The sequence below is a fragment of the Conger conger genome, chromosome 9 (assembly GCF_963514075.1).
Source record: "Conger conger chromosome 9, fConCon1.1, whole genome shotgun sequence".
Lineage (NCBI taxonomy): Eukaryota > Metazoa > Chordata > Actinopteri > Anguilliformes > Congridae > Conger > Conger conger.
Window position 1 is genome coordinate 21500126 of NC_083768.1, and position 14137 is coordinate 21514262.

A 14137-nucleotide genomic window follows, 5' to 3' on the forward strand; every position below is an offset into this window, starting at 1 on the left:
AATCTCCAATTCGATAAACATTCCAGCCGATTGTCTTCCTGGACTTCTGACTCGAGGGCTATGATGCCAGGGTCATGTCTGCTTTTGTCCATCTGTCTTTCTGTTGCTTCACATCTCATTGACCACTCACTTTTGTTGAGTCTTGCTTTATTAGACGCATCTGCTTCTCTGTCTACTCTGTCTGGCATACGTATATTTGAAAACCTGGGATGCCAATCAAATATAATCAGTGTGGTTTTGGTTTCCCGATATTGCTTGTTGTCTAGTCTAGTGTTTTTCCCCTATTTCACTCTTTGCCCAGTCAGTAACCACCAGGGAAAACAGACTGGTCTCTGCTGGCCAGTGAGTTCACTTATTTTGTGCAAACTGTGTCTGAACCTCTTCCATGGTAAGTCAGGCAATTTTTTCCATGTAACTGATTGTGATTGTGCATTAATGTGAAATGCCTTTGGCCATTAAACATTGACATTTCCTTTTCTTCTATGATCAAAAGTGAATGGTGTTGAGGAGACAACACATTAAAACAATAGCTAATGCATAGAAACACATGGGTAATGCATGATTTATTGAATATTTAGTGACAGTTCAACATTGTGTAGAAAATAGTGTTGATGTTGCTGCAGCAACCGCGCAGCAAACGTCAACACCCTAGTGTTTGAGTCCGAATCAGACATGGAGCAAATGATGGTCAAGTTTGTTGTAAAAGAATCCATAAATATTGAGCAGGAACACAGTGATATGGCTCATTTGTAAACATGCAGCTCCAACTTCAGTTTATATAGACAGCTTGAACCGTAAAATGAACTACATAAATCATGTAATGATATGGCCCATAAAAATATGCTTAGCAACACAATATAAATAAGCAAAGTGACTGAAGTGAGTATTTGTGTGTGGTAGTAATCCGATCAGTATTTTCAGTGAATGTTACAAAAGAGTCGAGTTCTGCAGGCACTACCAAATGAATTTCAGTGTTTTTCTTTGTGGTAAATTGTCCTGTTTTCATTGTTAGTAAACCGTCTAGAAGGCTCAGTCCCATGGGAATATGACAGGCAGTTTGAGAAGAGACCGGAACAGTACCAGAGATCCAATCTGTGATGGCACTTTATGATGTTGTTGATGCAACACTGCACCCATTTAAAATTCCCTCTTTGTGTTCTGTATCAGTACAGCCTGCAAGCTAGTTTTGGATTTGGGCTTGTTTTTCATCAATCGGCACAAGGCTGCTGAATGAAGGTCAAAGTCATGTTTGGCATTCATTATTTTACTGAGTGGTGCTGGCAGGCTGGGAGATACAGTATTTCAAAAGGCAGTTAAACAAAAAGTTGAGGCAGTGAAAATATATTAACTGTCGGTACCAGTGTAAGGGGCATTTAATTCTCGTTCCTTCACCAAAATAATTTTTTGACATGTACACCTGGAGAATCAACACATTTAGCGTGGTGCTACTTCCTTGATGTGTTTGATTCATCTGTGCATGGCTGATGCAAACAGGAGGTGCTCTGTCTGTCCAAAATGCCTTCAGTCCAAAATCTGTGTGTAATTAGCCGAAGCAACAGCTGTTCCCAGTCATACGGCTAATGGGGGATGGCAGGACGCAAGCCACTGAGGGTTCTTCTCGGATCTGCTCTGCCATAGCAGTTATTTCTGGTATGCCAAGCTCCGCATTCAGTTCATCCACTGGAGACGTGGTGGTTTCAGATAAGCAAGGACTGGCTCCAGATAACCCAGGGCCTCACTCCAGTGACTGAACCGAGCGCGCAATGGAGAAATCAAGCTCTTGACGGACAAATTTCCTTCTGCGTCAGGAGAAAATACCCTTCACGCATAAGCTGCTGCATGCAGGAATGCTCTCTCTCATCGCCTGGTCCTCGCTGGCTTTCTCATCACTGATTTGGCTCTGTCGCAAACCCGCTGTCCCCTGTCCAATAAGCAGGCTTGTCCGCCAGCCAACCCCGAGCACAGAATGTGGGGCTATGATGTACAGCCCCCATGGTGCTGTCCATCATGGTGAGCAGAGATCCACCCTCTTCGTCCTCCTGATCCTCCTTCCACCTCCTTCTGCTGCTTTCTCTGACACATTCACAATGATCACTATAAATCCATGGGCACAAGACAGGGAACGGCAACTGATTTTTACTCCTCTCATTGTTCATTGTCTTACTGATACCCCCGGGGTGCCTCCTGTGTGCAATGCGGTCAAGAGCTCTGGACCAGAGGATTATGGGTAAACCTCTCAAGGGATGTCGCTCAAGCAATCCGCTTAACCCGCTTTGATTAACTTTGGACTCAGCTGTTAGAAAAGGCTGTATCACAGGTTACCTTCTGTCAAATCTCTGAGTAGAAACCCCACCGTATGTAGGTTAGTAGTTGGCTACGGAATTGGGACATGTGGAAAAGGGAAAATTGGGTAGGCGGGTATGGTTGCTACTCACCAAAGTACTGGCCCTTGCCCTCCCTGAAGGGTGGCCCCACAGGCCCCTTCATCATAGGCTGGATGTACTTCATCTGAGGCATGGGGGGGTACCCTCCGCCCAGGGCCCGCCCCCCCAGGAGCAGCAGCATGCACACCACCAGCAGCTGCATGTCGTCAGCCTCCTGGAGTCACAGCCCGCAGTCCTGGATTGGTCCAGGAGAAGACGGACAGGGAGGAAGGGCGGGGCATTAATATCAGGGAACGAAGTGGAAACAGCAAGTAGTTCTGATTCACATACATTTGTTAGCATGTGAAACACAGGCTAAAACACAGGCACACATTGGATTTTACACTTGTTTTCACTTTATTATATCTTTACTTTCATTTAATTTGAACCTGTTGTTCTCATTAGACAATATTCTTTCCACAGTCCTTATGGGATTTATAATACTGTATAATACTTCAGACAAAACAATATGCTGTCGGTTAACAAGATGAAAATATGCAAAGGGTTAGACAGTGACAGATAATTTTACGCATCATTTATAGCAACTATATATAAAATGTGTACTAGTGCCTATAAAATATTAGATTTTCATCATCAATATGTAATAGTAGTCAACTGATTGTCGAAGTGCCTGAGACAAAGTTAAACCAAATGTGAGACATTTTATTGAAAACAGGTACTGTATAATAAATTCTGAGAGATTAAAGGGCAGTCAGGGAATGTGTTTTGAATGTAGCACTAATAATTTATCATCACCATGACATGGATAAAATATCTGATTAGCTATAACACCCTGTGCTGCTGGTAATGTAGTTATGGTTAAACCTCTTATTCTTTGGTTTTAGCTTTAATTTTGCTGATAACTTTGTCTCGGAGGACTTAAGTTATATTAGACTTGAGAACAGACAGATTACAAAGGTATGATTTTTTTCATCATTAATTCTATTCAGAAAATTAGTTTTGGAACTCTTTCAAAGTATTCATCAAAAACTGTAGCGGCAATGACCCTTGCGGTACTGGAAAAGTCTCAAAAATTAAAGCAAAATAAAAATATGTTGGCCAAATGGTTTCATGATAAAATAACACACTTAATTACTGGTGCTGCAGGCTAACCAACCAATCTGACAGCTCCTCAGATATAAAAGAACTTAGAGAAAGAAGTAATATCGAATGACACTGCAGCACAAGCTGCGTTCCCTGAGGGCGATCCGCAATCTCAGTCTTGATAAAATGTGCATGGCCCTTCAGTAATGCAGATCTAAGCAACCGGATCTCGTCAACTTCATGTCAGCCATACACATGTGCAGAGAGGACTATACTACGGTGGCCTATGCGGAGTATCCAGTGTCGTGTCATAGGAAAGACTGGCAAATGTGGCATTATCGTTTCTGCATTCGTGATAATGTATCCCACACACAGATGAACAAAAATTAATGCACACACACACACACACACACACACACACACACACATACACACACACATACACACACACAACCAAGGCATTTTAGACCTCCACAACCAGAACCTCTGTTATTCACCCTTGCATGCCAGCCCCCTAGTGGCCAAGGTGCCTGAAACCGGAGATTCAACTCAGACACTCGGTGCTCCTTCAACCAAATGAATGGAAGCAACAAACTCTATGCCCTAGCTTTTTAACCAGGCAATACACAACAACTATGTCAAATAAGCACCATAACAAGGTGCAACAAGTCTGAAACATTGGGCAATAGTCGCTAAAACGATTATTTCACCACCGAAAATTACTGTTCTGTCAAAGCAACGAGATAAAGCCAAGATATAACCCAAAGGTAGTCCAGTGCAGCAGTGAAAAATACTTCTCACTGAAATGCGATATAAACAAGAGCAGTTATTCTCACCACCTCACATAACTGACATGTTAAATAGATCAGCCCAAACATGCCCTCAGATCTTCCAGTGATAATCTGTTATGCATTCCAAAAGTAAATTACAAAAGAAGTGGAGAAGCTTTTATTTTTATTTCAGTGCGACATGCTATGGAATAGCTTACCCAGACAGATTACTGAGGCTCCAACTGTAGCATTTTTTAAAAAGGCTTCTGAAAACATATTTCTTTAGGATGGCTTTTAAATGCTCTACTCTACATTTACTTGTCTTTTGCTTTTAATTGTTTTAAAATTTACAACAGATATTGTTGTATCGTGTTCTTTCTGTTCGCCAGAGCGACGTACAACAAAGTGCATACCCATAACCAGGGATAAGTTCACTGAAAGACCCTAGAGGGAAGTACAATTTCAACTGCTACCTGTACAACAAAGATAAGGACGAGGGCCAATTTTTTTTTTTTTTTTTTTTGAACAAAGAAACAAACAACAGAGCAAAAGTGACCAAAGTTAACTATCCAAACACTGCTTACCTAGCCAACTAAAAATACCGATATTATTATTATTATTATTATTATTATTATTATTATTATTATTATACCACAGCATTCTACTATCAATAAGTGCTATTACATATGGAATAAGTATGTAATTTTACCATTGGATTTCCATACACTTTCAAGATACAATCATCATTTATTGTTTTGAACAATTCATTCCCATGGAAATGGAAAGAGGAGGGAGGCATTTATATCAGTCCTGCATAACATTGCAGTTGCAATTTACACCATGGTTAAATCTAAACTTTGAAATGCGACTGAGGGCTGAGTGTAACACACTGTGCACAGATTTTTGCAGTCACCCATAAGGCCATAACGTTAGGCAGTAATACACAGGCACTCGAGTTGTAATTGTTGTTTTCCTTCGGTTTTTGGAAGCTTTTTACTAATTTTGCTTTTAATTTAATTTTCTCATGGTGAAAGCAAATTCTAACTATGCGGACATGGATTTGGGGTGTGAGTCAGAATAACAGGAGGAAGCATTTACTCAAGGATACATACAAACATGGCAAAGATCTACAAATTACTATTTTACATTACATTATTGGCATTTGGCAGACGCTCTTATCCAGAGCGACGTACAGTTGATTAAACTAAGCAGGAAACAATCCTCCCCTGGTGGAATGCAGGGTTAAGGGCCTTGCTCAAAGACCCAACGGCTGTGTGGATCTTATTGTGGCTACCACCAACCTTGTGTGTCCCAGTCATTCACCTTAACCTCTACGCTACAGGCTGCCCTATTTGCGATGTGCTGGTCATGTTTGTATTTGGGGCTGTTAATATAGGAGCACTGTAGCATACCCAGGACAGAGTAAGCAAGCTTACTGGCTCTTAGTAGCATGCTTTGTTAGAATTCATCCCACTCACAATGAAATGCAGTGTTGAAATCCCCTTGCAATAAACGACTACATACTTTAGAGTACAGTGTGTCACATTTCCTTCACATTATTGTTCAATGTGATATGAACCACATCATCTTTAACCACAATAAGGGGCAAATTATATGCTTTATATTGGATTTTTTAGAGAGGTTTTGGATCGGTTTTTGGACCCATAGATATTATAAACATGCTGATGAAAAGATAATGATTCCCATTAGGAATTGTGCAGAAAGTTGCAGAGTAAAAACCGTTGATTTGTAGTAAAACATGTGATGACATCATTTTATGATTTACAGCAATGCACCATTTATCCATTGAGACACTGGCGGACAAGCGGGTACACGGCTTACATTTTGCTTCATACTTCTTATAAGTTCTGCATATCACCCTCAGATTTTGCACTTGTGGTCAATAAGTTTATGGTCCATGAAATTTATATTTTTCCAAGTTTGTGATTTGCATTTGTGACTTCATTGCAACAGGAGTTTATTTAGAAGTCTTACTTTTTGTATTTGTGGCATTTTATACCTAAATTGTGAAATTAAACTAAACTAAGTTAACATTGACAATGTTACACATATCTTGCCATTTTCCAAATCTCTGTGATTCTCACACCGATAATTATGAAGCCTTAAATAGAACACGGCAAAAATAGGCGAAGATCAGCCAGGTTTGGCATCTGCGTGAAGGGGTTAAACCCACCCAGGACGAGGCTGGGGTGCCAAACCAGGGCGGGGCTCCATGTTCTTGGCTCCCCAGTTTGTTTAACCTGTCATTCTGTGTGACAGCTGGGCCTGTTTGCTTTCATTTACTTCAGAAAGGAATGATAATTTCATCCTCATGGTGTTCGGCCCTGATATTTACACAGCCCTGATCAGGTGCATGGCTGAAACACTGGTTTTGGAGGGAGCTCCCAAAGCGACTTCTAATGAGGAGCAGGAACAGAGTGGAAAGGGGAGAGGGACTGGGGGAGGGTGGGCGGAAGCAGAAAGTGTTCATGTTGGCAGAGTCTCTGTCTCTTTCACTTCCATCCTGTACCAATGGGTCATTCAGCTGGCTCCACTTCTGGCCATTCCATCACTATAAATGATGGGTCCCAGGCATTTGCTTGGGCTACTCCCATAAAGTCCAGGGCAGTATATTCCTCTCTCCTGTACCATCATATCTAAGACTCACTCTGCTGTAGCCACACAACTTTAGTTCAAGTCCCTGAAGGTGACGCTCATGATACCTTCCCTTAGGGTTTTTATTTTTATTACTTTCAGATTTTTTTCCATTTTCTCCCAAATTGGTGGCCAATTGTACCCTGTTTCTTTCAATTGCCCATGTGTATTGAGGAAATACTGCTACAACCCTGCCCCCGGTTGCTGGAAGGAGATCGACACGCCTTCTTCAACCTGCATCCTCTCAAGCCCCGGACCGTGATTACCGGGAAATCAGGGGCACTTGAACCTCCCTGCCGTGTCCCTCTTCCCACCCCAGCGGCCCAATTACTGCCGCTCCCTCTTGCTCTGGTCATACTCGGATCTAGCAGGACCGGGGCGTGAACCACGGTCCTCTGTGTGCGACTGCATCAAACCAAAGTCCGATGACTTAGCCATGTGCCATTGTGGCCAATCACCCTTTGGGTTTTAACTAAAGTTGCAATAATTAAGTTTATCACTGATGTTGCAGGAGAAGATGGTTATGATTGAAACTGCACAGATATTCTTGAATAAGAAAGCCAGACGAACCTCCCAGGACCATAATAACTACAGCTATAAATCGCTTAATTGGCCATGTTTAACACAATACAGACCTCTCCTACACCGCAACGTGAATGGAGACCATCAGTCAGATGACACAGTAGATGCTTTGTGCATTTGTCAGCTGCCATCGCCATGCACATCACAAGCTGGTTTGTGTCATCTGACTCAGAGAGGTCAGCTCTAGCCTCCTACGCCGTCTAATCAGCTTTGTCCCCCCAGTTGGGGCGAGTGTATCCCACTGGTTCATCCTGCCCAGGAATGACACAGCAAACACAGACGGAAAAGGACACACTCCCAACGCCCCACACCCACCTCCCTCCCTCCCTCCCTGGGGAACGCGGCCCGGCTGTCTGCCTGCGTCGGCTCTCTGCGGTTCACCAGCTTTCCCCCTCTCAAATTATTTTCTTCTTTATTATTGTTATTGCTGGAGTAAGTGTTGTTGGTGCAGCCGGGGCTCAGGAACGGAGCCTGGCCCGGCACAGCTTTCGCCGTATAACCTCCACCCCTCTCCTGCTTCCATTCTCCCGACCGAATCATTCACTCTTCCTACCATGTAAGGATGTTGGATAGGGGAAGCGTGGGTGAGAATTTGCTATTGAAAGTCTGAGTGAGGTCTGAGTTAGAGCTCGAATAAAAACGCACTTCCTCTCCAGTTTGCGTCTCACGTCAAACCCCCCACCCCCCGCTCCAGAAACAACACGATCACGGGGCGGACCGCGACAAAAGTGAGACGAAAACCATACAGCCCTGGAAGCGGAGAAAAAACAATCAGTCAGTAGCTCGGTGCTGATTGGCTCCTGTTCAGACCGGAGTTAACCATTCCTGGGGGGGGTTGTGGTTTTGTGGGGAACCGTGTAACCACCGTTGAGCAGGCGTCTTTACACTCGCTGCGATCAGAGGCAGACATTTCTCCCATTCCACATGCCCGACACAATCTGTTTACCAAGGGCTTCTATTCGCTTTCGCTTGAAAGACGCGAAGTAGCAGTTATCGTCTCACGCAATATGTCTGGCGAACCGCACACACGCATATGCACATGCACGCAGTCACATGTGGGCACGCTCAGAAGGGCACATCAAGGGACACATATAACCACACACATATGCATACACAGAATAAAAAAGGCGAATAAAGTAAAACAAATAAAGAAATGGCCCCATAACCACACGCGAACGCGCACTCACATGCATGCGCACTCACACACACACACACACACACACACATACACACACAGAGAAAAACATATGAATCAATACACACATGCACTCAAACATGCATGTCCATATAAATTACAGCTGCCTGCTGCCAGAAAAAAGAATGTCATGCATTAGTCATTATATCTCGCAAGAAACTGCAAACATTAAGCTTTTGTCCGATTTAGGTGGCCTTCAAACCAAAAAATAACACCAAAAGAGAGACAGAGAGAGAAAGAAACTAGAAACAGATTTTCATAATTTCACCTCTACCCCTTCTTATGAAACTCAATAACCTAACAGTCTCAGTAAGAAAATGCATGGACAGACAGATAAAACGCAAAATCTTTACTATATACGAGATGATGGACGACTGCTTTTTTGTTTGTTAATTAAAAATATGTTCTGAAAGACAGAAAAAAAAAAGGAAAAGACAAGCAGCCAAGAGAGACAGACTTTTGAAACCAAGCAAACACAGTGCTAACTGGAAGACCGCAAACCTCTGGATCTAGTAAGGAATGTGTCCATAAGTGGGAATGGTAAAAACAACACAAAAAAAGTGTGATCTTTTTTCGTAGCTGCTGCTGCATTGCGGTTTGCTCACCGAGGAAGTTATTGACCCTCGTGCAGGGCAGCTTCTCAGCCAAGTCACACTGAGGTGCAGACCACTCTGCCCCCTCAGACTGGACTGCAGTATTCACACTGGGGTGAATAAAAACAAACAGAGGGCCACAGATATTCCTTAAAGTGCGCTTATAAACTGAATGGAGAATACTGGCTGCCTACAGCATTATTAAATGTTTCCACATTAAGTGAAACAAGGAGCACTTTTTAACTTTTTTTTTTACTCCCCCAACACTTTTCACCTCACACGTAGTCCGTGACATTTCCATTCCGGGGTGTGAACCTTGGCTTACTGCTTTTAACCCCCAACCGCCACTACCACAAACAAGCACGAGGTGATGGAAAGGGTGAAACAGAACAAATATAAGGAGGAGATGAGGCAATGAGAAATGGAAGTCATAATATGATTCAATGCGTGTGAATTTGTCTGTGTGTGCACACGTGTGTTTGCTGGTGTGTGTATGTATGTGTGTGAGAGTGTGTTTTATTTATTTATTTGCTTTTATGTGCTTCCTTTTGTGAATAATTATATTGATAAACTGATGTAATGTACCACACTCTGATATGTGTGTGCATTCAGGCCTGTGCAGGTGCGAGTGTGGCAGTTAAGACACCCCCGGCACCTGCTCCTGTGATGGACGTGTTGCTTGTTGAGTCTGGGCGACGGGGGAAAAACGCGTGTGGGGCTTTATTTTGAGAATCTGCGTTTTTTTTCAGCATGAGGTAAGACGAGTCTGTAGCCGAGTGGTGCTGGAGTCACAGCTCCCTCCTCACTCATCCCTCCACACGCGTTACTCATATTCCCTGCAACGTCCGCAAGCCCTTAGAACACTACAGGATAAATAAACATGGTCAGACCGCAGGCCGCTTGGTCACACGGTACCAAAGGCCAGGCGTCACTCTCCTCCAGCTCCCCATGTCGACTGAAGGATTTGACATATCACCTGCTACTACTGCTCCGCTGCGGAGCAGCTTAGTTGAGAATGTTTGTCCATTGAAAGACTACAAAGGTGGCCTATTCTCTTTGGCCCCTCAGTCCCCACATTGAACAGAATCATTAGTAATAAATTGTGCATTTAATAGCTGCCCGCTGGGTCCTGACGCAAGCTGTTTACACTTTCCACGGTGACTGCTCCCCTCTCCTTACATTTTCCAAGGTCTGCTCCAGGTGTGTATCGGGGCATATGTGTGGGTACTTGTGTGCATGCATGTGTGTGCATGCATGTGTGTGTGTGTGTGTGTGTGTATTTGGAAATCGTAGTAAAGCATAATACATAAAGTGAGAGGTTTGACAACACTGCTCCATGGTTTACAGAAATGTTGTGAGAATATTGCACATTATATAAATGAGCTCAGTTTGGGTGATAATTATTCCACTCAGCTGATGGGGACAGTACAGGTTATTTCTGCTCTATATTTAACTTTGACCTCATTCTTCTATCCAGCTGTGTGCATGTGCTATAGTAGGCTGCAACAACTCGCCTCGAGTCAAGTGCTATTGTAAGCTTTCCCTGGACACATAGATTCAAGCTCTTGTCACCAGACTGAATGACAGACATCCCTATTCCAAAATGGCCACCATGGCCATCCCAAACGTACACTCTGGCACTGTTCCTCATTTGAGGAACATCTTCTTTTGTCCAATTGGCATGACACACTTAACCACCAATAACAAACAGGCCCCGCCCCCCCATATTTGAACATTGGTGTAGTCCACTGCCTGAACGCTCTGGAGACACACACATGTGATCTTGACCGCAGGGGTACTAGTAGGAGCTGGAATAAAAGCCAGCCTGACTTGCATTTCTATGCCAGGATGAGAAGTGGACATGTTGTTTCCATCTATCTTTCAGCAATGCTAACCCCAATCATTTATTCCCAGTAATTATGTGCATGGCTGTGTGCAGCCAGTGGTGTTCGTCTGGCCAGATGGGATGTGCTGTGGTCAGCACTCTTGTCTCCAGGCAGCTGGCAGAGTCTGACGCTGTTCAACACACTATTTTATTTCAATAATATCAATGACTCTGAGAGCAATCTTCGCTTCAGATTAACAACAGAAACGACAAACAGGAGAAAGGAAAACGGGAGTGGCTCGTTCCTGAATTCACCACAAGCAAGAAGTTCAATTTCGGATTGTTCACGATACAAAAATAATCCACTACACACATAAAAAGAGGAGAAGAAGGCTAAATACAGTTTCCATTTTGGTTTTAAACACGATTCCACATGGAACCTCAGCAATGGAAAATGCACCGAAGGAGAATAAAAAAGGAGAAAAATTAGGAACTGATAGATGGATAAAATGTATTTTCTTAATGGCCCACAAGGAATGCAGGGATGAAGTGACCTCATTGAAGAACAGCCTTGAGTGTGGAACCAGACATGGGAAGGTCAGACATATGCTCCAGCTGATGTTTGCAGGTAGCAAAACTGAAGGGGGGGGCTGTCTCTTTGGACAATAACAGATGTGCAAGATGTTGGTCTCCCTTCCCACATAATCACAGCTCATCAAAAACACATATCCAAACACTGATGAACTGCCAGCTTGAGAGACCCATCGTCGGACAAAATGATCCGCTCTCTTAGCTGGTGTAGGAAGCCACCTTGCCCCACTTGGATTTTCGATAGCTGCTAATGTCAAATGAATTTACCCGAGTCACCATGCCCTATGCTATGCATTTTTCCCCTACCGGTCTCCCAGGAGCACTCACTGCGGACCTGGGAAACAGACAGTCATAAACCTGCCTTCTGAATCCCCTCTCAGCCTGTCTTGGCAGTCCCAGAGACTCATTCCACAGCTCACCACATCTGCAAGTCCAAAAACAGACTATTGGCCAGCAGAGAGCGCTATACATCATGCGCTGGAAGTGCTGGTGTTTCTAAATTCAATAGAGCAAGTTTGTGTGATAATAAGAGATGCTTAAAGTGAGTGATAGCGACAGAGTCCCAATACGTGCATTCCACAGCTCTGTGTGTGTGTGTGTGTGTGTGTGTGTGTGTGTGGTAGTGTAGACACAACCTTTCCTAACAGCAGAATATTACATTACATCAGGACTCAACAGATGCTTTCATCCAAAGCTTTGTGGAGAGCTTATTCTCTTCACCTTCCATACAGGTCTAGACACTTACTGAAGCTACTTATTGTTACTGCCAAACTGAGGCAATCATAACAGGGAGAAATAGCAGTATCTCATATGGGATATAAACTCATAGTCCCCTGGTTTTCAGCCCCCTGCAGAGTCATATACATCCCACTTCAGTCCCCTTGGCTTTGACAACTAGTGTCTGTGGAAAATGCAGGTTCCAGCAACAGGACTTGTCCAAATTCATTGGTACCTACAGAACTCCCCAGTCTTAAACCCTGGTGTCCCATTGCCCTCACCATAATTCATGTGTGACCCCTCTCCCTGACAAGAGCAGACACAACCTGATCCATCTCTCCTTCTCGCTCCCTCATTCACAGAGGTCTGCTTTATCTCTTACCTCCGCTCTCTCGCTCTCCTCAAGCGCCGTTCTCAAGTCGCAGGCTTTGGCAGCATCAGCTCTGCTCTCTCTCTCCCCTTCTCTCTCCCTCGCTCTCCCCTTTTCTTCTTCTCCCTGCTCTGTCTCTCCCTGCCTCTATGCAGCACATTGCTGGTGTGAATACTTTTATTGTGAGCTGCCAGAACCTGACGTCGCAAGACCTTTTCCTGCATGTTTTCTCGGCTCGGAGGTATGTGCCTGGCCCAAGGGACAGAGCTCTCCTTTTTTTAACCAGAAGGTAAGGAAAATGATGACGGGATGGAAGGATGGAGGTGGTTTTATGGGTGGACTGCATTGATATAGGGCTGTGGGTCAGCAGTCGGACAGGTTGTTGACAGGCAGACAGGCGGGTCACCTGACTGATGCTTTGCGTCTCTGTATAGGTTGATGACCGTACAGGATTTTTTCCTCGACTCGAGTGCCGGGTTGACAGACCGTAACTTCAACAGTCACGCCATTTCCAGCGCACATTCAGAGTGTAACAGTACACTACCAACTACACCGCAGCCCTGGCCTCTGGATCACCAGCAACAGTCAGGGATATTCACCACAACCCCTTCAAAATGGTTTTACTGTATGACAGGTATCACTGTGTATGAATCTGAAATCCAGATACATGGAATATGACTTTCATGTCAAAACACACAACACCCACCAATGATGCCACTTGCCATTTTCAAGCAAGCAATTGTCAATATAGCAATGGTGTGCATGAAAATGGACACAAAATTTGTTATACCATGTGATGGATAATTAGCGCTGTGAATGAACACTTCTGTCTGTGCAGCATTTGAACTGTGATGTTCAGGTGTTTACATCAGTTGAATCACTTCTCCTAGTCTTCTAAGGATTTCAGACTGAGCTCTGAAATATGTAAAGATGAAACACGTTCATGATACTGATCTGCAATAGGCAGAACTCATGCAATGCTTGCACAAGAAAAACACCATTTCTACAGAGAATATGGCTTTCTGGAATCGGGTAAGTTAGGAGCGTAAATCTTTGCCCTTTTAAAGGGCGCCAGCAGTGGACCTAATCCCATCAGTCAGAGGCTTGGAAAATCCTGACCCATATGTAGCCAACAGTAGCTTTTCCCCGGTCATATTCCAAGGCTGAATTTATCCAGAGTTTCATACTCCAAGATAATGCTCCTCACGAGCCACAGGCTGCGATGCGAGGGTCTGGAGGCAGCCTTCCACAGCAGCCCTTTCAGATGCGCGGTACGCCACTCACCGCTCTCTCCCCGGCCGCGGGTGGGCTGAGACGCACGGTAATCCCCCCTCAATCTCCCGTCAGCCAACCTGGCAGCAAGTGCAAGCCC

At 44.1% G+C, this 14137-nt stretch overlaps 1 protein-coding gene across 1 annotated transcript in view; it reads right to left on the reverse strand.

Annotated features, from left to right (window-relative positions):
• Positions 1–14137, reverse strand: part of col8a2 (collagen, type VIII, alpha 2) — a 56258-nt gene that overhangs the window by 13842 nt on the left and 28279 nt on the right. The window contains exon 2 of the mRNA XM_061256247.1: positions 2436–2619. Within this exon, the coding sequence (XP_061112231.1) occupies positions 2436–2586 (151 nt within the window). The 5' untranslated portion in view covers positions 2587–2619. The remainder of the gene's footprint in view (positions 1–2435; positions 2620–14137) is intronic.